Below are 24,585 nucleotides of genomic sequence, written 5' to 3'. Positions count from 1 at the left end.
ACCTCCCAGGCCCTAATCTAGTTTCAGATTCAGTTTTAACTTTACCCTCTCTCTAGAGGCTCATCCATGACTGCCGAAGACTGCAACATATCCAGAACCCTAGGGTCAACCAGCCCCATCTCCTTAGGAGCTCAGGGAAAACTCCAGGGTCAAGTTTGCACATAATAGCTGTGGTGCCAGATTAGTGTGTGTTTGGGGAAGGAGGGAGTGGCAGAGAGCTAATTCTGGACACCCAGGGGATCTTCCCTTAGGTGACTTAAAGAACCACACTAGGGTTTCTGGGTGCCCAAGAGTTAGGAGTGTGGACATGCAGGGCCCTGAGTGTACTATCCAGGAGCCATATGGTTGTGCATGTGTGTATTGCTACAGTCAGCTCTCCACACTCAGACACACAAGTTTGAAGAAGTTGTGTGGGTCCGGCTTCCCATACTCTGCCTCACACTCAGGTGAGTGTTTTCCTGGTGAGGTGGGCTTCACAGTTGCATTTGAGCAGTCTAGTCTCAGGGTCCCAAAGCTGCCACCTGCTCCCTTTGGTCCTCATTGATCAGTTGTCATGAGAGTCCCTGCAAGTACCTTATGTGCTGCAAATGTGGATCCTTCATGTCTTAGTGAGCATTTTGTTGTAAGCACTTAAGCTATCCTATTTCTGAAAAAACTGTTTTATTGGCCTATCTCATCTTATGTTTATTGAGCATGGTAATAAATATTAGGTCATTTTGTAAGGTATGTCTATCCATTTTTTTTTTCTTGTATTCTTCAAGTTCCCTTCTTCAAGTGCAGTCACATTCAAAAATTCACAAAATATATTTTCATGTACTTAAGGACATACTTTAATGGGAACAATGATTAATAGAAATATTCCAAATGGAATCGATTCTCTAATTTCCCTTTCTGTATTTTCATTGTTAGTGTATAAGAAAGCAACTTATTTCTTTTTTTTTTTTAAGCTTTTTTTTTTTTTTTTTTTTTTTTTTTATTTATCAGAGAGAGAGAGGGAGAGAGAGCGAGCACAGGCAGACAGAATGGCAGGCAGAGGCAGAGGGAGAAGCAGGCTCCCTGCTGAGCAAGGATCCCGATGTGGGACTCGATCCCAGGACGCTGGGATCATGAGCTGAGCCTAAGGCAGCTGATTAACCAACTGAGCCACCCAGGCATCCCAAAAGCAACTAATTTCTTTATATTGACTTTGTATCCGGCCACCTTATTGAACTGCTGCATGAGTTCTAGTAGTTTGGGGGTGGAGTCTTTTGGTTTTCTGTATAAAGTATCATGTCATCTGAGAAGAGAGAGAGTTTGACTTCTTCATTGTTAATTTGGATACCTTTTATTTCTCTTTGTTTTCTGATTGCTGTTGCTAGGACTTCTAATACTATGTTGAACAAGAGTGGTGAGAGTAGGCATCCTTGTCCTGTTTCTGATCTCAACAGGAAGGCTATGAGCTTTTACCCATTGAGGATGATATTTGCTGTGGGTTTTTCATAAATAGATTTTATGAAGTTCACGAATGCTCCCTCCATCCCTATACTTTGAAGTGTTTTAATCAGGAACGGATGCTGGATTTAGTCTGTGAGATATTAATGTTGGAAGACCACATTATTATTAATGGAATATTACAGTATAGTATATAATAAGTAATACAATATTTGACTATGATGTGTAATACATATTGCCTTGATTTCAGAACAATTTTTGTGTATCTTAAAACTCCTTTTGCTTTCCACTTTGAAACCCCTGATGCTTTTAAGTTTGAGGCTCATGAAGGTTTTTATTGTTTTTCTCAGGAACTGCACGTGGGTGCCACCATGACCATTTGCAATGCCTCCCTGGGTCATCCTCCTTTCTTCATTCTCCAAGGCATCCCTGGGATGGAGGACAAACACAGATGGATCTCTATCCCCTTCTCTTCCATGTATTTTGTCACCATCCTTGGGAATTGCACCATCATCTTCATTATCTGCACAGAGCGCTCCCTGCACAAGCCCATGTTCCTGCTTCTCTGCATGCTGGCGCTTACTGACCTGGGCATGTCCACCACGACCATTCCCAAGGTGCTGTGCATCTTCTGGTTTGGCCAGAGTGAGATCAGCTATATGGGCTGCCTGGTCCAAATGTTCTTCATCCACTCTATATCTGCCTTGCAGTCTGCTATCTTGACGACCATGGCCTTTGACCGCTATGTGGCCATTTGTGAGCCCCTGCGCTATGCTACCATCCTTTCCAATAGTCGCATTGGGCTCATTGGCCTAGTGAGTTTAATGAGAGCCATCCTTTTCATTCTGCCCATGCCTGTCCTCCTCCAGAAGATGCCTTTTCATGCAAATCATGTCATCCCAACTACCTATTGTGAGCACATGGCTGTGGTGAAGATGGTGTGTGTGGACACCACAGTCAACCGGATATATGGTCTGGTGGTGGCCTTGGTGGTGGTTGTACTAGACATTTCATCTATTGGCTCCTCTTATGTGCTTATCATCCGGGCTGTCCTGCGACTGTCTTCTAAAGAAGCCCACCACAAAGCAGTCAACACCTGCACCACACACATCTGTGTCATGTTGATCTCTTATACACCCTCACTCTTCTCTTTTCTCACTCACCGCTTTGGCAGGGGAATTCCACCCCATGTACACACCATTCTTGGAAACCTCTACTTCCTTGTACCTCCAATGCTCAATCCTATTATTTATTCAGTGAAAACCAAGGAGTTTCGTGACAAACTGACCAAATATGGCTGCTGGAAGAAGGAATCCATAAGTATTACCCATACTCAGAAGCCTGTTTGATCATCCAGCATTAGGGACTATGAGGAAAAAAATGTTTCTGAGCAAATTGGCAACTGGCAGAAATGTGTCATCAGGTCTGATTAACTGCCAAAATTCTTGAACAGAGAGGCTAAGTTACAGGAGACCTTCATACTCTCAGTAACTGCAAAGTAAGACTATCATCCCCTTTGATATAAAAGTAATGGTGTAGTTTCTCCATAGTGGAATGGTAGTTTGGCAAATTATTTGTTTACAAAACACTTTGAACAGAAACACACACTGAGTGCATGTAAAGTAAGGTGGAGTGCTTCCTATGCAGGTAACATAAACCAAACAATGACTTGCCTACCAACATGCCATACAAAGCCAAGGTCTGTTGGGTGTGAGTGTGCATTTGTATTTGAGTGGTTAGGAGGAAGTAAGATGTATGGATTGGGGACAGTGAGAAGGGACAAGGAAAGTACAAGATAGTATTTATAGTCACTATGATATTTTCTCTGCTGGCTGGCCTCAGCTGTAGGTTGACTGTGTCTTGTTTCCAAGAAGAACCAAGGAATATGCACAGGAGACATAATTTGTAAACTCAGACATTTCAGATGAAAGGAAATGAAAAGGGGAAGTTCCTGAGCTTAAAGGTTTAAAAGCATTTGACCTAATTTTGTACTTGTAAAAACTCCCAGAGTCATCTCTCCCACTCCTCTCAACTAATTCACTGTTTGGCAAGACTCTCTTACAAAGGGAACTTCTGAGAATGTCCTGTTACTGGTATTAGTTGTAAAAGTCCGTTTTATACTGGAACCCTTTGATTGCAGACCTTTGCAAGGCAATTTCCATGGGCGTCTGGAAAGAAGGCCTGAACAAGTTCTCATGGAAGCTGTGGAGCTCAGATCCTGGGCCCTGATATGGGCATTCATTCCATTCAGAGGATATTCTTTCTTGCTCTAGAGAATTAATGTGGTTGTAATGGCAAGTATTAGAAGTTGCATGGATCTGGAAGGCAGAAAGCTTCTAGTGTGTCTAACATGTTGTAGAACTCATATATGAGGCAAAATTCAGTGAATAGGATGCCTACCCTTCATGCCATGTGGCCACTATTTGGATGGAACTCTTACAATACTTCAACTGTGGGGCAATGGATGAAACTTCTTCAGAGAGTTGTGCTTGCTGTAAGAAATAGTAATAAACGATCCCGGTAGCCTGCACAGCTCAACAACAAGGACTGAGAAAGGTATGCTATTTCAGAACTTGAAATAAGGGGCACAACCTTCAGGATAGAAAAAGGAGGATTGTGTAAGAAGTGCCATTTCTATGAATGGAAGAAACAGGAGCAGGGGCTGAGGAGCAGGGTTCTCCCTGTCTGAAAGGAGTACCAAGGTCAGACATGGAATCCTCTGTAAAATATAGACACAATTCAAACCAAAACAGAGCCCTGAGCACAAGGTTTTATGATTCACGATGTAACTGACAAATGAGTAGCGGGGAGTGAACAGGCCTGAGGCACTCACAATCTGAGGAGCTGTGTGATAGCATGAGCTTAGGTTTTGCTGAGATGTGAGAGTGATTTTCTTTCCATCTGATTTGAATGGATTTTGTGTATAGAAGGGAGTCCACCTGTGGTAAATATTTTCCCTTCTGGTTTTTGGTGAGCTAGTCTGTAAACAGGAGAAGACTTTCTTTGTTTTACTGAAGTTTGGGGCTAAAATTTTATTAAGTCTCAAACACAATACACTTGGGAGAACGTGTGGGGAACGCTGGCAGTAGCAGCTGGGAAAACTGGGGAGAACTAGAACAATCAGAGAAGTCTCTGGAGGAAGCCTGACTCTGTCTGCCTTCCTCCCTGGGCTTTTTTCCTTCTTTACAAGTGTTATTAATCTGTGGTTGATTGTTTTTCCTGCAGGATGAGCTTGATTTTTCTCCTGTGGCCTTGCTGGAAATGTCCCAAAGGATGATATGGGACACAGTACTGATTCCCAACTCAAGGTTGGCCGCTTGCTGCTTGGAAAATCAATACCAGAGAGTCAAATGATGGTGGGGAAGGTTGCTTTTTCCGAAAGCCTGCAATTTGGGAAGGTGAAGGACTAATGTCTCCAAGACATCTTTCCTACCCAGGTGCAACTGGAAGGCTTTGGAAATGGTCGGGGGTGTCTGTGTAAGAGAAGGAAGTTATTCTCATGTGGATATCTGAACAGAGGCTCTGGTGTCCCTGGAAACTGTTTTTCAGTATAGTCAGGACATATCTCCTGGGAAAGGTCTGTTCCTTAATTTCTCAAGGCTAGTGGTCTACAAATCTCAAAAGGAGTAAATTTGTTCCACTACAGAACAAGGCACCTATGTCAGCAAGCAAGGGATGTGTAAGCTTCCAGCTAGTTAACCTTCATACTGGTTGCAGTGTTGTTGTGTTGACAAACATGTTAACTGACTAGTTTACCCTTAACCCTATAGAATTGTTCCTAGCCATGCAAAAATTAGAACAATGTTCATATGTTCTGGTATTTTGGTCAAATTTAAGTCACTTTCTTCTTGGCTGTCAGGTCTTTAGGGGCTGAATCAATGCCAAATCCATTTCATTTTCATTATCTTTCCTGTGGGATTTCTGCCTGGAGATGTCCTAAGCCCCAAGTAAATTATAAATTATTATACCAGTGATTGTATAATGATTTTGTATATAATTAATTCCTAAAAATCTCCAGGGGACGGAAGAGCTCTCACTGGAGTCTTAGGTCCTGGGGCAGAAGCACTGGAGTTTTCACCACTGGGGAATGTAAGCTGGGTGTCCCAGAAAGGAGGGCTTAAGACAGAAGCTTGAACACTGGCAAGTTATTTAGAAAAGTTATCACAGGGGATGCAGTGTACAAAACAGGTGGAGCGAAATCTGAAAAGAGGAAGAGCCAATACAGGGAATTTTTTATTCAGTTGCACAGGATTAGTAGAGAATTTTGTCCAACCCTGCAGGACTAGCTGTAGAGCCTTAGAAGACACATTTCACAATTGTCATCTGTGAGAGATGAGATGATTTTACCCAATGACTCCTGTGGAGCTCAGGGTTCCTGTAGGGCTCATGTCCTCAACCCCAGGTATTCGTGGTTGTGCAGGCATGACAGCGGATCTGGTCGTTGGGCTGCACCATGCCATGGAGCTGGGGAAATCCCATGGCAAGGACTCCATGTCCTAGGTGTGACCTGATGTCCAGTATCTGATTACACCTGTCTGGAACTGGTTACAGCTCCAGTGGCTGAATAGGAAGTCTGACCAAAGACATTAGGGAGTGACATGGAGATTATCTACTGAAACAGTCACATCACTGAAGCCTCACATGAGGCCTGTGGACTGACTTTGAGATTAACAGGGAGCTCACATCTTGAGCACATCCAACAGAATTATTATCAGGATTTTCTAACTTCTAGTAACCAAATTGTCTATCATTATTATGATAACTCAGTTTTCACAGTTACAACTGACTCAGGTAACCTAAGCTGATATTCCCTAAAGATAATCCTTAAAAGTATTTCAAGGGTTCCTAAAAAAAAGCTTCTAATGATGTGCATGGCTCTCCTCAACCCTTATTTTTAGTCTGAGTTTTCTTTTTCACACTGAACTAAATAAGAATGTTGTTAATGTTTGCTATCTCAGGTTGTGTTGTTGCTGTCAAAATAATACATGCACTCAAAAAGGCAATCAAATGTGGTAGGATACACATCCGGATATAAAATTGTCCACCTACTTCAACATGATGTCAGTTCCCAAAGTCTGTCCTTTAGACATGTGTTATGTCTACTCATAATTGCCTTATATATTAAAATATTAAAGCATAAATACAAACATCTGGATATAGTTCCCTTTCTCACAATGATGACTCTCCCATCCATATTCCTAGACACTTATTTAGCTTTCATCTTTTACTTGCAGCAGGTTTTTTGCATTTTGCTTTTCTGCTTGTGTGACACACAATTTCATAGTATGAGGCTGAATATGCTTTTCCCAAACATCTCTTTGATGAGTTAAGATGAATATTCAGGTGAGTTTTTCTGCTTCTGCTTAAAGTACCACTGCTTTGTAGTTCTGTTCTTAAAACTTCAGTCCTGTGGTTGTTGTTTTAGTAGACCACTACACATGAGAATACGCTAGCATCTTTATAACTTCTTAGCTTATTGAGTTTGTATTCGCAAGACAAATCTATTGATTTACTCTGTGTCTCTTGTTGTATTTTCCCAATTGTTTTTAAAATATCATGTTCTTTGTTCTTGGAAACTTACATGTTAGCAACTGTGTGAAACAGGTCAATACTCCATTCCATCTGCGTCCATATGCATATATAGACATGTATACATATATAAATCTGAGAGATTGATACTTTGAATATATGCCACCAACTGAGGACCTTTGTCCAGTGGTCTGTTCTGCAGCCTTTGACAGACATTGCTTTATTTTGTTTGTTTGTTTAAGGCACACAGTTCAAAGCAAAAAAAAAAAAAAATTCCTTTTATCATTTTGGGCACTATTAGAAAGTTCTCAGAATTTTTATATTATAGTTCAATGGAAGAAGCTACAGATTTGATATTTTCTCAAATGTATACAGGTCCAGAGGACAGAAATTGAGTATTTAAATACTAATTCAAATAGTTAATAAAACAACAGAAGTGCAGTCAAACAGGTCATGCAAAGTGCTGCTGACTATTATGTTAAAAATAATGTGATGAGCACTAGGTGTTATACACAACTAATGAATCATTGAACATTATGACAAAAACTAATGATGCACTAACTCTGGGTAATTAAATTTAAGTAAAAAAAAAAGAACTACTCGGGCGCCTGGGTGGCATCCAGCCTTGCATTACTCAGGTATCTCAGAGTCCTGGGATCGAGTCCCACAGAATGCCAAAAAGCCTGCTTTTGTCTTCTTTCTCCATCTACTTGTGATTTCTCTCTGTCAAATAAATAAATAAAATCTTTAAAAAAAAATAGAACTACTCTATCATCCAGCAATTGCATTACTAGGTATTTACCTAAAGAATACAAAAATACTAATTCGTCTTCTTTATCCATTCATCTGTTGATGGAATCTAGGTTCTTTCCATAGTTTGGTTATTGTGGACATTGTTGCTATAAACATTGAAGGCGCATGCCCCTTCAGATCACTATGATATACAGTGGAATATTATGCAACCATCAAACCCCCCAAATCTTGCCATTTACAATGATGTGGATGGAACTAGAGGGAATTATGCTAAGTGAAATAAGTCAATCAGAGAAAGACAATTATCATATGATCTCACTGATATGAAGAATTTGAGAAACAAGTACTAGGATTATATGGGAAGGGATGGAAAAATAAAACAATATGAAACCAGAGAGCAAAACAAGCCATAAAAGACTATTACTCTCAGAAAAGAAACAGAGTTGCTGGAGTGGAGGTTGTGGGAGGGATGGGGTGGCTGGGTGATGGGCATTGGGGAGGGTATTGCTATGGTGAGTGCTGTGAATTGTGTAAGACTGATGAATCACAGACCTGTATCCCTGAAACAAGTAATACATTATATATTAACTAAAAAAAGATAAACTAAATATGAAACTTATAGCCATGTAGAATATAGGAGAAAGGGGACTTAGAGTCATTTATCATTCGTGTAAAGGAAAATATACAAGTTAAATAAAAAAAAAAAAAAAAAACCAAAACCCTACAACAATGAATTCAAAGGGAACAGGCACACTGACGTTTATAGCAGCATTATCTACAATAACCAAATAATGGAAATAGCTCGTGTCTACTGAATGACAAATGAATAAAGAAGATGTTATCATCAATCTATCTATGTATATACACACACATACATACATATATATACACACATATACATATATATACTTATATATATTATATATTAAATAAATAATGGAATATTATTCACTATAAAAAAGAATGAGATCTTGCCATTTTCAGTGATTTGGTTAAAGCCAGGGAGTAAAATGCTAAACAAAATAAATTAGTCAGGGAAAGTACATTATTTCATTCATATATGGAAATTAAGAAACAAAACAAATGAGCAAAGTTGGGAGGATGGGGAGAGTGCCAAACCAAGAAACTTCTAATTATAGAGAACAAACTGATGGTTACCAGAGATTAGGTGGGTGGGGGATGGGTGAAACATATAAGGGGATTAAGAGCGCACTTATCATGGTGAGTACTGAGTAACGTATAGAATTGTTGAATCATACATTGTACACCTGAAACTAATATAACACTGTATGCTAACTAACTTGTACTTAAATAAAAAACTTAAAACCAAAAACAAAGTAGGTCTCTTAAACAATTTTTTTCTCTCATAGTTTTGGAAGCTACAGGTCCAAAGTCAGGATGTCATTAGGGGGATATTCTGTCTGAAGATTGAAGGGGAGAGTCTTTCCTTGCCTCCCTTCTAGTTTCTGATGAGTGCTGGCAATTCCTGGTATTCTTTGGCTTGAAGACACATCACTCCAACCTCTGCCTCTTTCATCACATGGCTTTCTCCCTTCTGTTTCTTCACATCCTCTTCCCTTTGTGTTTGTGTGTGTCCATATTTTCTTCTTCTTAAGAAGGCCCCAGTCACTAGATTAGGTCCTACCCTAATCCAGTATAACTTTATCTTAATTTGATTACATCTGAAAAGACCCAAATAAGGTCATATTCTGAAGTTCTCGGTGAATATGAATTTGGGGGACACTATTCAACTAAGTAAAGCATGCATCTGTTCAGACCAATTCCTTATGTAAATAAAATTCTATAAACATTATTACTACCTACATAATTATGGAGAAATTACAAAGAAACTGAGCTTCTGTAACCTGAAAAATATTATTATACAACTTGAGTTAGAGTGGAAGTGGTTCCATGAGCTATTATATATAAAAATACCTAGAATAACTAGCATAGGTATGTCTGCTGAAATTAGTAGGATGTCAGAAACATAAGACTCTTCCATGCAGTCCTATTCTAGGACAGAACTACCTCAGTTCGGGCAATAGCCCCGAACTTAATGGTCTCTTACTATTCAGTATCCTCAAATGTTTATCCAAGGTTTAAATGTTATCATTCTTCTCTATCATTAATATTATGCTGATAACAGTAGAATACTGATTCCTTTATTTGCTTAGTTTTTTTTGAACTCTGACATGCCAATCATGATGATGGGCAAAAGTCAGTGCCAGACCTAAATTCTCTATGTTCCACCCAACAATGGGAAATCTGTGTTAAATCTGGTTTATGAAGTACACAGAGGCATAGGGAAGCCACCATAGATTGATTATCTGACTCTACTCTCTTTCCTTCCCACAGAACAAACTTTCTCCAACACATCCTTCATAAGAATAACATCTTCATAGTTAAGAATGAATTAGGAAATTTGTTTACTAAGAGACATAAATGGCAGAATAGATCTAAGATAATGATTTATTTCTTTTATTATAGGGGTAATATGATTATTCCCCCTGTTTTGTAAGCATCTTCCTACTCTGCAGGCTAGGAAAGACCACGGAAAACTAAAGGAAAAGGAATATTTAGGACTGAGGGCTCTCTCAGTCAAGGTAACATGAAGTGAAGATGTTCTTAAGATCTATAGATGAGCTAGCAGAACAGAGTACAGAGGAGATCAGTAGTGGTTAGAAGTCCTTGTTAGGTTTAAAAAGTACATACACAGCTCCTATCCCCAATGTCATGTATTTTTAAGAAACTCAAGCACAGGGATAGAGATTTAAGAAGGATTTAGAAATTTAGGATTCTTTTTCCTGATTTCACAGTCAATAATCACAATTGTTTAAGACTGTGCTAAAACTGTGACTATCTATTTTTAGATTATTTATTTATTTATTTATTTGTCAGAGAGAGAGAGAGAGGGAGAATGGGAGGAAGAGAGGGAGAGAGAAAAAGCTGGGGAAGCAGCAGGCAAAGGGAGAATCACGCTTCCCACTGAGGAAGGAGCCTGACGCGGGGCTCTATCCCAGGAACCTGAGCCAAAGGCAGACACTTAACTGATTGAGCTCCCAGTGGTCCCAAAACTGGGACTATCTTATTTTTTAGTATTTCTTACCCCATGGAGTCATTTTAACTTTTAGAAATTGAGTTACAAATGGGGTAATTTCTGCCTAACTATCCAATCTTGTATTTGGCTTACTACATTATGCAATCGACCCTATGATAACTATGTATTTAAAAATGATTGGATCGAAATCACTACAATGCTTTAAGTATTTCAACATAGCAAATTTCATTATATAAGTTGGTTTTTGTGGATTATCTAAGTCATAGTGGAGTATCACTTGAGGAAGAGGTAGTTTCCTGTTAACTTATGCTTTTTTTTTTTTTTTAAAGGATAAGTTCCTGGTCTCAGAACTTCTGAATTAGTCATCTGGATACATGTTTTCCCTTGCAATGAAACCTTCTGTGATATGCATTTCAATAGTCCCCACACTCTGAGTCTGTAGATATTTTTCAAGCTCCTTCATTTTTGTTATAAGCATCCACATCATGGCAATCATCCAATTGGTATTGTGAACATGTTGCTTTGCCATTGTATTAAAAACAAATCCTATTGAAAAGATCAGTTTCCTGAAGAGTTATTACATGTTAAGGTGGTATCCAAATATAATGAGTATATCAGGTCTCTTTCAGTACTAAGACATTCTTTAGAAACAATTAAAAAAAAATAGAAAATAGAAAACCAAAGCAAATACAAACTTTCCACCTAGACAAGGAAAGATGATCTTGGCTCATTTACAGAAAAAGCTTGTGTGTAGCTTATGAACATGAACACATATGTGAAAGTCATCAGGAGACCATGCTGCAAGAGGACTCTTGATAAACAGACATAGAAAGAGCCATCTTGGCCTCTTCCATTTTAGTTCTTAGTTCAATGAAAGCACAAAGATATTGGTTCTTTATTCAAACCAGAACAGAACATGCCAGAACATAAGAAACCACCCTACACAAACACTCTTTCAGGTCTATTTGTTTCACAGCTCATTGAGAGATACAACTAGGTCTTAGATATTTGGGCAAAGGCAATGTCAGTGGTCCTCACTGTTAGTTAATTTACTCATGGGTATATTTTCTATGCTCACAGCCTATGCAGGTCCTCTGCAAAGGCATTTGGCCAACTTGTGCCTTATTTCCTTCATTTTTATGCCATAGATGATAGGGTTGAGTACTGAGGGTAAAAGAAGTTATAGATTGGCAAGGAGAACATGAGCAAAAGGTGAGATATTGTGATCTAGGCAGCAGGTAAGAGATGAAAAGAGTGCAGGAACATAAGTGACAAGAATAACAAAGGAAGTGGGCTGAACAGGTATTGAGGGCTTTGCAGATAACATCTAGAGAGTTGAGATGTACCACAGTCTGCAGGATGAGTCTGTAAGAGAAGCCGATGAGCAACAAATCAAGTCCCATAAATATGTTTAGGTCTGGTATGGCCACAGGCCATTTTCACCACAACCATGTGGTCACAGTAGGTATGAGGAAGACCATGTGGCAGAATGTCAACCCTTGAAATAGAAGAAGCATGGGCAGAATAAGAATCACACCTTTGACTAGGGCCACCAGTCCCAGGCGTCCAACTAAGGTATGATTCCAAATTGTGTTGTAGTTGTAATGGCTCACACACAGCCATGAAGTGGTCAAAGGCCATTGCAGCAAGTAGGGCTGATCGTACTACAGATACTTCATGGATGAAAAACATCTGGGTGAAACAGGCAATGGCAGATATGTCCCGATCATTGAACTAGAAGAGGTAGAGGAGCTTGGGCAACAGAGCCAGGGTAGTTATGAGGTCAGCCACCATCAGTAAGGCTAGGAACAGGTACATGGAACTGTGAAGTCTGGGCTCTGTGACAGGCAGAAAGAGGATAGCACCACTGCCAATGAGAATAGCCAAAAGCATAGAGGAGAAAGGAAGAGATAACCACAAGTGGTGTGACTCTAAGCCTGGTATGCCCATCAGAATGAAGGTCAGGAAGCTGGAATGTTTGAATATTAGCATGGTATAAACTGTTGGTGGCTGTTAAAGCAAGTCTAGATGTCTACCTGTCAATGAGATATCTATGGTGTTTTGTTTATACGAGTTTGGCTTTTCATGACTTGCTGAGATGGGACTTAGAGAAAGATGGAAAAATACCTCTGGGGTCATGGAATCTGCAATCTGGTTTCATGTATATCTGTAAGCAACTCTATTGTTTTCACACTCATTTCTTTTTGAGCTGAGCTTTGGGAGTCTTTTCTGTATAGAGGCTGTTGTAGTGGACGTTTACTCTTATCTGTCCCGGTTCAGCAATTCTACACTTCAAAAATTTTTTCTGGAGTCCTAAGTAAGAATAGAAGATGGAAAAATCTGATACATGATCCATGATCTTCTCATTGGGAAGCTCCCAATTAGAGAAGAAATATGCTTACTCACCCTTTGTTGCAGAAGAGCTAAGCTCTTGGGGGAAATTTGCCTCGAGTTTTTTTTTTTTTTTTTTTTTTTTTTTTTTTTTTTTTTTTTTTGCTTTTTATGTGTTGTCCCTCTTTTGGGGATCCACACTCTCTGGTCATAAACCCGTTTCTCCTTCTGGGGTCCTCTGCTTTTCAGACAATATATGAAAGATATATTGTCTACATAAGGACACCATCAGATGGCTGCTTCCCACTAGCTCTCAAGTATTTACGCATTCAGTAAACGGTCCTTTGAAGTTTTTTGCATGAATTGTGCATCTTTCTTTCATTTACAACTGTCCCTCATTCATGTATATATTGAATTGCCTTTATTTTAAGATTTTATTTATTTATTTGACAGAGATCACAAGTAGGCAGAGAGGCAGGTGTCGCTCTCGCCAGCAAGAACGACCAGGAGACCTCAGCGAAGCAAGCTTTATTTCTGCGTAGCTGTTGGGATCCTCCTCTCCCCCACCTGTGCATGTCTATATATACCAAGGTTGCACAACCAATCACTCGCAGCCACATAGATACAAAATCCTAAATTCCGCCTACTGGCTCGCATCCAGCCGCCATCTTAATGGCGTGTTTACTTTCGGGCACCGAAAAAGTCTTGCGGCGCCAGGGGCACCCCGCAGGCCCAACCGCAGCAGCTCCGCACCGTTGCCACCCGTCGGCGGTGACGGCTTGAGGCAGCGTCGGCCAAGGCAACGAGCGGGCACGGCAGAGCCCAGAAGCATCACCGTGCATGCGCTACCAGCCGCTTGGGCACTGCCGACAGGCAAGCAGAGAGAAAGTTGGAAGCAGGCTTCCTGCTGAGCAGAGAGCCAGATGTGGGGCTGATCCCAGGACCCTGGGATCATGACCTGAGCCAAAGGCAGAGTATTTAACCCACTGAGCCACCCAGGTGCCCCTATTGAATTGCCTTTGATCCTGAGGCATTTACTTCAAATTAGAGCCCACTGGCTCTTTTATTCTTCAGTTACTATCATGAATGAGTAGAATTTCTCTTTCCTTCCAAAGACCTGTAGACACTCTAAGCAGTAAAGCAAAAATCCTTTCCACAAACACCTACCTGTGTTGTATCTATTTTTTTCATCTCCCACATGTTGTCCATTTCATCTATTTTTTAGGTTATGTATCCAATTTGTGCCTATAGCCTCTACTCACAGTCTCACATTTTAGGGAACTTAACATAATCACGTAAAATTATATTTAGAAAGTCGCTTGAGCTGTTGTAGTCATGGAGATGATTAGTGATTCCTATAGGAAGTAGGTATGCCTATATTTGCATTAAGATGGAAATCTGTATTAAACTTGGGCATCTAAAAGGAATATAATCTTTTTAATAAAGTTCGTGGGGGGGCAGGGAGGAAACCGGGACCAATAACATAAAGAGACTTTTTGCCCAAATGAAGTTAACACTGTCACTAGCATTTTGTAGAATATACTAGATGGAACAATTCTCCTCAGAGAGTAGTCATAAAAGGTGCACTTTTTTTTTTTTTTAAAGAGGGTGGATGGGCAAAGGGAGAGGGAGAAAGAGAATCTTAAGCAGCTCCATGTGGGGCTTTGTGCTCAGCGAGGAGTCTGTTTGAGTTTCTGTCTCCCTTTCCCTTGCCCCTCCTCCCACTCCCTCTGTCAAAATAAACAAACAAATAAAATCTTTAAAAAGCCTGCTTATACTGAATATTTTGTGTATGATTTGAAAAACTATAACCCTGCCTCATTCTAGTTCTTGTCCAAAAATTTGAGTTCATTCATTAATATTACTCTTGTTTTTATACAATCCCTCATTAAAGACAATCCCTGATTAAAGATTTCCTTTGCTTTTCATATAGGTGTCGACCACTAATTGACTAAAAACCTGTTCCCGCAATTTACTACTCTCTAGGCCAACTGACATTACCTTTTCCAGTGAGACTCCTCATTTACACCACCACCATTCTAGCCAATACACATTTTGTTTTTACTTGTACCACTAAAATAATCTCCTTACTGGTCTTTCTACTTCTCTTTGGCCTACATATTGCTTATTGCCTGTAGGGTGGCCCTATTATCTTTAAAAATATAAGTTAAATGATATTACAATCTTCAAAAGACTTCCTATTATATAAGGAATAAAATAAAAAATCTTTGTCATGACGTACTAGGCATTCTGAAGTACTTCGATCATGAATACCCACGATACTCATGGTATGCAAAGTGTCCTTTGGCCTCAGCTCCAAGCTTCTACCACTCTCTCCTCTGGATCACTTCAGTCTTGACAATTTTGCTCTTCTTAAATAAGCATGCTAAATTTGTTCCTGCCTTAGAATGTTTCCCCTTGCTGTTCCATCTCCCCACATGCCTTCATTTTACTCACTCCCTGCCTTTATGTGTGTCTGTGAAGATATAATTGCTTCATATATACTATGGAGTATTATGCCTCCATCAGAAAGGGTGAATACCCAACTTTTGTAGCAACAGGGACAGGGACTCGAAGAGATTATGCTGAGTGAAATAAGTCAAACAGAGAGAGTCAATTATCATATGGTTTCACTCATTTGTGGAGCATAAAAAATAGCATGGAGGACAAGGGAGATGAAGAGGAGAAGGGAGTTGAGGGAAATTGGAAGGGGAGGTGAATCATGAGAGACTATGGACTCTGAAAAACAATCTGAGGGGTTTGAAGGGGTAGGGGGTAGGAGGTTGGGGGAACCAGGTGGTGGGTATTAGAGAGGGCACGTATTGCATGGAGCACTGGGTGTGTTGCAAAAACAATGAATACTGTTATGCTGAAAAAAAAAATTAATTAAAAAAAGATATAATTGCTTCTTAAGCTTCTATTTTTAATCATACTAAACCACATATATCCTGAAACAACCATTTTTCTTTTTCTCCCTGCTATCTTCATACTTTATAATCAAAGAATGGATCACAGTCCTGGCTACATATTAGAAACATCGGAGGGATTTAAAATTTGCCAATACTTAGAAAGCTTAGGATTATTTAAGTAACAGTGAGAATTCCAATGTGACCTTGATGTCAAGTGCATGGAATTCTGGAGACATGTCCAAAGTAGACCCATGACTAACAGTTCCTTTTGCCTAAATGCTTTTCCTAAAGCCTAAAATGCTTTTCATATTCCCTTCTTCTTTTCTTGACAAACGCATATCCTCAATTCTCTGCTCTTGCCCATATCTGTGTTCTGTTGTATAGCACTTCAGCTAAATTTCCTTTCTTGAGGCAATTCTTCTCATTTAACTTGCATTTATTAAGTACTCACTGTGAGCCAGGTTAACTTACCAACAGCAGGGACTGACAACAGGGACAGCATTTTGGAATGCTTTTACCTTAAAAAGCCAAAGAATCCCTAGAAAATTTATTTTGCAATTAAACTATTTTCCTCTTTGAAAAAGATACTAAGTAGTATTATTTTCATTTTTAAATAATGAAGGCATGGTTGTAATTTTTGGTGGAAATCTTGAAGGTGTGGAGAAGATGTTGTCCTTTTTGTATTAATGTGCACTTTACTCTAGGATAATGGCTCTATCCCTCTCAATCTGAATATTTCCTTAAGCAATTCTTAATTATGAATTTACATGCATATCCTCTTAATAGACCTAAAATCTGTATAATATCTCAGTTGTAATACAAAGGATAAAATAATTTGCAATAGATGTAACAATTGTATATATGTAATACATACATATAGTGATAAGCATATGTATAATACACACAAGTATGTATAATACATATACATAATAAAGATAAATGTCTTTTAATATGCAATATTTAGGCATGATGAGAAACAGAAATCTAGTGAAGTTAGAAGTTAGTCTCTGTAAATTGGACAGTTGTGTGGGGGAGAAAAATAATTTTCCCTTCACTATATTGGGTTCTTGGCTGAGGCATCCCTGAAATAAAAAGATTCACAGGAGAAAAAGAGAAGTTTGATAACATGTTTATCTCCTCTATACATGGGATAGACTGAGGGAGGCTGAGGGAGCTGAGTAATTCTCTGAAGTGAACCACCCACTGTCTAAAATAATATATTCAGTGAAAGACAAAAGAGGTTGTTGGTAGGTTGGGGAGGAGAGAAGCAGTTATGGGAGGTTATTAGGGAAAGCATAGTAAACAAGAGCAAGGCTTTGGGGGGTTGTTTTTGTGTTTTGTTTTGTTTTGTTTTAAGAAAACTTTGCACCCAACATGGGGCTCCAACTTGTGATCTTGATATTGAGTCAGATGATCTACTGACTGAGCCAGCCAGGCTCCCCAAAGAAGGTAAGGTTCTTAATGGAGATTTAAACCATTGTCTTCTCCACTGATAAGAATGTCCAGTGATGTAGAGTCCTCCTCTTCCTGAAACAGAAAGGGAGACCCCAAAATGAGGGAGATTTCCCTTATAAGTGTAAATGTCTCTTGCAAAAGGGTAACTTCCATTCATTTTTTTAGATCTTTTCTTCTGTATGCTGTTTCTTAAAAATAATCAATATAAAATAATTCCTAGGATAAAGAAGCCTGTTTTGGAGTTCTGTTCCCCTTCAGTTGCAAATTCAGATTGATAGAGGTTAGTGGTGGAAGGAAATCAAATACAATATGCTTTATTATTGTCACTAATGACTTTACAGTTCTTGGTAAAGTCCTGAATAAATTAAGGTAGAACCAATTTCCTATTACTTCTCAGAGAAATTTAAATTTTGTGTTTGTGTGGTTGGACTTGGCTCTCTATGTGCATGTATTTCTGAGGGAAGCACGCCCCCAGGTGGCTTCTATCTCCTTAGCCTGGGCTATACGATGAAAACACTTGGAGTTACCATGACTTCACATGAATTCAGTCTGAATACTGAAACCAAGCTAATACAACTTGCCTCATGTACAGAGCCGCCCAGCTGTGCCACTTTAGAATTTGTCTAACTGAAGTAGAACTGAAACAAAATTCATGTTGCTCCAAAATGTACTCATTTCCTACTGCTACCGTAAGAAGAAAGCTAGTAGGCTCAAGACAACAAAAATCTGTTGCTTTATAATTACAGTGGTCAGGAGTCCAGAAGGATCTCAGCAGGTGAAATCAAAATGTCATCAGGGCAGCCTTCTGGAGGATCTAGGAGAGAATCTGTTTCCTTGATTTCTCCAGATTCGAGGGCACTCTCATTTCTTTGCTTTTAGTTGTCTTCCTCCATCTTCAAACCCAGCAAGAGTAGGTCCTTCTTCCCTGTAATCTCTCTGGTTCTCTCCCTTTGGCTTTTTTTTCACTTATAAAGTCCCTTTTGTTACATTGAGCCCATTTGGATGATCCAGAATAATCTCCTCATTTCAAGGTCAGCTGTTGATCAACCTTATTTCCACTTATAATTTTAATTGCCCTTTGCTCTGAAACCTAAAATATTCCAAGAATTAGGACTTAGACATTTTTTAAGGGTTTGGGGGCATTATTCTGCTTAAACCATTAAGTTTTGGGTTGCTTTGTTGTACAGCATTATCATGACAAAAGATATCTAAAGCTAATATACTTTGTTTAGTATTTAAATTTTGGCATAGACAATAATCAAGAGATTTTAGAGTTTCTCACTGTGTAGAACTTTATCATCTCTGCCTTCTGTCCACTAAATGCCAGAAGTGCACAATCCTCATTCTCACTTGAGACTCAATTAATGACGTAAATTTAGCATATATTCTTCTTACACACTTTGTTTCTTTAATAATTATGAATAAGCTATTATAAATATATTGTCTGACTTTATATATGGGTTTAAACATAGAAGGCTTACCATATAACGTTTTCATGCAGCATTTTGCATAATCTAGCTCTATATTTTATCTGTAACACAATAGTCCATCCTTTTGATATAATGTAACTTTTAAAAAATTTTCATGTGAGTGTTTTTTTTTTTTTTTCAGGAAACAGAGTGCTCCTTTTAATGTACATTTCAGTATTATCAATGAGTACAGATGTTGTGCTTTTAGACAATTTCTTTTTTTTTTAATTTTAGTATTTTGTTTAACTGAATCTATCTAGAATTGTATCATTTCAATGTGTTATCAATTTACAATTGTTTTTCTTTTTTTTTTTTTAATTTTCAGCATAACAGTATTCCTTGTTTTTGCACCACACCCAGTGCTCCATGCAATCCGTGCCCTCTCTAATACCCACCACCTGGTGCCCCCAACCTCCCACCCCCCCGCCCCTTCAAACCCCTCAAATTGTTTTTCAGAGTCCATAGTCTCTCATGGTTCACCTCCCCTTCCAATTTCCCCCAACTCCCTTCTCCTCTCTAACTCCCCTAGTCCTCCATGTTATTTGTTATGGTCCACAAATAAGTGAAACCATATGATAATTGACTCTCTCTGTTTGACTTATTTCACTCAGCATAATCTCTTCCAGTCCCATCCATGTTGCTACAAAAGTTGGGTATTCATCCTTTCTGATGGAGGCATAATACTCCATAGTATATATGGACCACATCTTCCTTATCCATTCGTCCATTGAAGGGCATTTTGGTTCTTTCCATAGTTTGGCGACCGTGGCCATTGCTGCTATAAACATTGGGGTACAGATGGCCCTTCTTTTCACGACATCTGTATCTTTGGGATAAATACCCAGTAGTGCAATTGCAGGGTCATGGGGAAGCTCTATTTTTAATTTCTTGAGGAATATCCACACTGTTCTCCAAAGTGGCTGCTCAAACTCAACACACACAAAACAGATAATCATATCAAAAAATGGGCAGAAGATATGAACAGACACTTCTCCAATGAAGACAAACAAATGGCTATCAGCCACATGAAAACATGTTCATCATCACTAGCCCTCAGGGAGATTCAAATTAAAACCACATTGAGATATCACCTTATACCAGTTAGAATGGCCAAAATTAGCAAGACAGGAAACAACATGTGTTGGAGGGGATGTGTAGAAAGGGGAACCCTCTTCCACTGTTGGTGGGAATGCAAGTTGGTGCAGCCACTTTGGAGAACAGTGTGGAGATTCCTCATGTGAGTGTTTTAACTTTTGCTAACACAGATAAAGAACAACCTTTTACTGTCTCTTTTTACAAGAGGTTTTCTGCAATAGTGTCTTAATCAACATGCTATAATATACCTTTTGTGATAATAAATGAGTTACAGTTGTGCTGAGTTATTGATCTCAGTCCTTATGCCAGCTGGGAGTGGGGTATGGGTGAGAGTGGGGTAGGATTGGGAATGAGAATGGGGTGGGGTGGGTTAGGAATAAGGGGGTTAGGATTGGGGTTGTGGGTAGGAATGGAACACTATCATAGAGGTTGCTCTGCCTCCAATTTTGAGGAGCCTCATTTTTTATACCGTAGTGTTGTAATTTTTCTTTTCTTTGACATTCCATGGTATTACAATGTTGGAAATATCGAACAATATAATATAAACAAAGAAACAGAGTTACTTTACTCAAGTATATGCATACTTTCACCTTTCACACATCCTGTTAAATTTCTCTCCAAAATATTTCTGTCATCTTGCACATTCATCCACAATATTTGAGTGTTCACTTCTCTGTATTCTTACTAGCACTTAGTGTGGTTTATTTTTGTTATTCTGATGCATATGAAAAGGCATCTAATTAGTATTTACAGTTGCATTTTTCTTCTAAAAATTTATTAAACACATCAGCTTTGTTTCTGTGTATTTTTCCTGTTTTCTTAAATGGTTATTAGTCTCTTTAAAAACTGATTTGGAGTTATTTTTATTTTATGTTTATAAACATATTACCACGTATATTTTTCAATACTTTTCTCCTAACCTATTGAATGTTACTATTCCATATCATGCTAACATAAATTATGAAAAAGTGAACTGTATCAATTGTTTTGTAGGCCCAAGGCAGGTTGTCCCCAAGATGTGCCATTTCAGCATGCAGATTATGCAGATCTGAAAAAAATGAAAGCCTGGAAAACTCAAGAAGAAACTTTGACCACCCCTACAACTGCCTAGAAGAATTTAGGTAGAAGACCTGCTTCAGAGAGAGATATCACCATAATTAAATTTGATTTCTCCTGTTAACCTGTCTCATGTAAATTTGATCCTTAGTCCAGCTGTAAAAATCCTGGAAGGCAAAGTAATTTCTTCTTCTCCCTGCCCAGTGTCATTTATGATATGTGCATTTTTGTCTTACTTTTCTTAATTGCCCAGGATCATCAAGATGTAAGCCTGCACTATTTTAAGAAGTTAAACCATTATAATGTTTTTGCCTATGGATCCTGAAATTATCATGTCATTATGTTTTAAAATACATTTTTTTTAATTAAAAAGCTTATTTATTTGAGAGAGAGGAAAAACAAACAAACAAGCAAGCAAACAAACATGAGCAGGAAGGAAAGGCAGAGGAGAAGCAGACTCCTCACTGAGCAGGAAGCCCATTGTGGGGTCAAATCCCAGTACTGGAAGTCAAGACCTGAGCTGAAGGCAGAGGCTTAACCAACTGAGTTACCCAGGATTTCCAGTTTAAAATATATAAATACCCAACTCCAACTACTGATGAGTAATCCTATCCTTTCTGATTAATGACATATATTCCAAATAAATGTGTGGGTCTCTTTCTGGGCTTTTCATTATTTTACAGTTGTTATTTAATAATTCGTTATATCCAATAGATCAAGTCTCTTCACCATGTTATTGCAAACTTGGTTATTAAATTTTTATTTTTTCATGTAAATGTCACTGTTTGACAAGTTCTATAGAATTCCCTTTGGAATTTTAACTAGGCTTACATCTAATTTATGTACCCATTTGAGGAGATTAGACATCTTTAGGGTGTCAAGGCTTTCATCCAAGATCGTGGCATGGTATTCTCTTTAATCACATATAAGTAAAATATAAATATATAGTAACAAATATAAAATTCATTAATAATCTCTTACATTGCTCCATAATTTAAAACATTTTTCCGTCTATGTTGATTTTGTTTATGATAATCTTGTTGCACTCTCAATAGGCTACAAATTCTCTATAGATTCTCTTAATTTCTACACAAATATGACTTGCACTTCTTATTCTGTTTATATTTTTAATATTTTATTTATTTATTTGAGAGAGAGAGAGCACAAGCCAGGGAGAGAGGCTGAGGGAGATAGAAAGGGAGAAGCTGACTCCCTGTTGAACAGGAAGCCTGCCGTGGGGCTCAGTCCTGGGACCTGGGATCCTGAGCCAAAGGCAGGTGCTTCACTGACTGAGCCACATACTTTTATTATTAGTTTTCTTTCTGATTGCTTGGCTGTGACCTCCAGGACAGTGTTCAGTATGGAAGAAATAGGGATACTAGTGGATTTCTTAGTAGTTTTTCTTTAGAAGCACTTACAAATGCTTCCAAATTTTCATGATTTATTGTATACTTCTAATTGGTTTGCCATTACCTGACACCACTTGCTTCTCATTATATTTTATTGAAAAGTGTATAGTTGGTTTAAGATTTCATGCCTATTTTCATTAGGTTTTTGTAGTAACATCATCTAATACTTTTTTATATTTGCTATATGTGATCTATGTCTTGTTTCCATTTCTAATATTTATTTTATTTTTCTTTTCCTAACACTCCAAATTCCTGGAAGATATGCATCAATAACACAATGAAATAATAAAACACATTAGTCTTTGTATTAGTCAAGTTTCAATCAGAAAAATGTAACTGAAAACAGAAACAGAAAAACATAGTGAAATTATAAATGTAGATATAGATGTAGATACAGATATAGTTCTATTCACAAGAATGGCTTTTACAGTGCTTTTTTGCTGGACCAGGAAGTCTGGAATGAATGAGGCAGATGGTCAGGAAGGAAAGATCACAGTAGGCAAGAGCCGCCCCAGGCATGAACTGAAGTTGTTTTCAACAGTGCAAGTCTCTCTCCTTGGAAGGTCCAAGCCCTCTTTAAGGCTGTCCAAGTGATTAAGAAAGGTCCACTCGGGTTAATTCCCCTAACTTAGAGTCAGCTGATTGGGGTTTGTTGGTATATCTATGAAATCCCTTTACAGTAGCACCTATATGAGTGTTTGAATCACCAAGAGGTGCACGTGTGACACACCGTGGCTGCTGCTTCCTTCCTACATTTTTACTCTTGCTAAAGACTACTCCATATGGAACATGCTAGAATGGGAATTCAGGGAAATGTAGCTTAGCCTGCCCAAGCTGACATACCACAATGCTATCATAGCTTCCACAGAATGTACGACCTGGGACTTTCCCCAGAACTTGCCGACTTGTTTGTGGGAAACAAAGAAAGACATTATTTATTTCTTCTTCCTCTTATTTTTATTTTTTCCTTTTACCTATAGTGTGATGAATCAAAGGCTTCCTGGAGGCACTTTAAGCTGTAGACAAGGAAGATGTTTCAGGGAATGTTTCTGTAAGAGGAACACTGCTGCAAGCCTGCACTGCTCTAGGTTTTTAAGGTGACTTATTAAAGATGTTTGTGGTAGTTGCACTGTCTGATAGAACCCATCAGGAGTGCAGACCACATAGCAATTTCAGGAGAAACACCCCATTGAAATTTAAAACAAAAATTTTAATATTCTGTTTCTTAGAGCAATGATTCTTAAAATGGGATCTCCTAGCCAGTTGCATCAGCATTAATTGGAAATCCATCTGCTCCAAATTAATTGAATCAGAAATTCTGGGGGTGTGGACTAGCAACTTATGTTTTAATGAGAGCTACAGGTAATTCTGAATCACACTGAAGTTCAAATATTGCTGGCTTAGAGAGTCTCGGGAGCTAGGATCAATAGTATGCAGCTGACCAGAATTTAGATCTGGTCCAGTTGTGGGGATTGCCCACAGGAAGGATAGGTCCATTTCAATACAGTGTGATTAGCGGAGAAAATGACCAGAGGAGTATTTAAGAAGGTGACAAGAAGACCAAGTCCTGCAGTAAATTGTGAACAGAGACTATAATTTTGCAAAGACAATTTTTGGAAGTCTTCCTGCATAATCTGGGGTCCTAGATCATAGCTGGGGCTGGTTTTCTGGGAAGTGGTATTTAAGAAACTTGTTCATGATCTGAAAGAGGTTTCTGATACATGATGGAGTAAAGTATATGAGTGTTGAGGCTATACCAAATAAACTCTCTGTATTTGGAAGTCTTGGCCAAGAGTGAATTAGACCCAGAAAAAACTAGGTTATGGATTTAATGCAAAGAAACTCTCTGACAACACAGTTTACTGAGATAAACACAATGAATATAGATTCTCAGCAAAGAACATCAGGAGATATAGGTTTGATAATATTTAATGTATAAGTCTTCTTAATATAATTACCTCATATGGTAAAGAAATGCCTTTGGCAATACACATCTTCTACCCATAAGTGCAATTTCCTATTGAGTTCCATTACCAGCTTGCTACATCTTGCATGGATAATACAAAAAAAAAAAAAAAAAAAAAAAAAAA

At 38.5% G+C, this 24,585-nt stretch overlaps 1 protein-coding gene and 1 pseudogene across 1 annotated transcript; one reads left to right on the top strand and one right to left on the bottom strand.

The window, feature by feature from the left end:
- Positions 1 to 1,802: 1,802 nt before the first annotated feature.
- Positions 1,803 to 2,780, top strand: LOC101691687 (olfactory receptor 52E4-like). Its single transcript, XM_004779050.3, has one exon. It carries the CDS (start codon positions 1,803 to 1,805, stop codon positions 2,778 to 2,780), a length of 978 nt encoding a protein of 325 aa, XP_004779107.2.
- Positions 2,781 to 11,852: 9,072 nt separating this feature from the next.
- On the bottom strand, positions 11,853 to 12,763 carry LOC101691415 (annotated as a pseudogene).
- Positions 12,764 to 24,585: the final 11,822 nt, after the last annotated feature.

This window comes from Mustela putorius, unplaced genomic scaffold, assembly GCF_011764305.1.
Source record: "Mustela putorius furo isolate JIRA1106 unplaced genomic scaffold, ASM1176430v1.1 tig00003987_pilon_pilon_pilon, whole genome shotgun sequence".
Taxonomy (NCBI): Eukaryota; Metazoa; Chordata; class Mammalia; order Carnivora; family Mustelidae; genus Mustela; species Mustela putorius.
The sequence above is the reverse complement of the archived record's forward strand: the minus strand, read 5'-3'. Positions and strand labels throughout refer to the sequence as shown.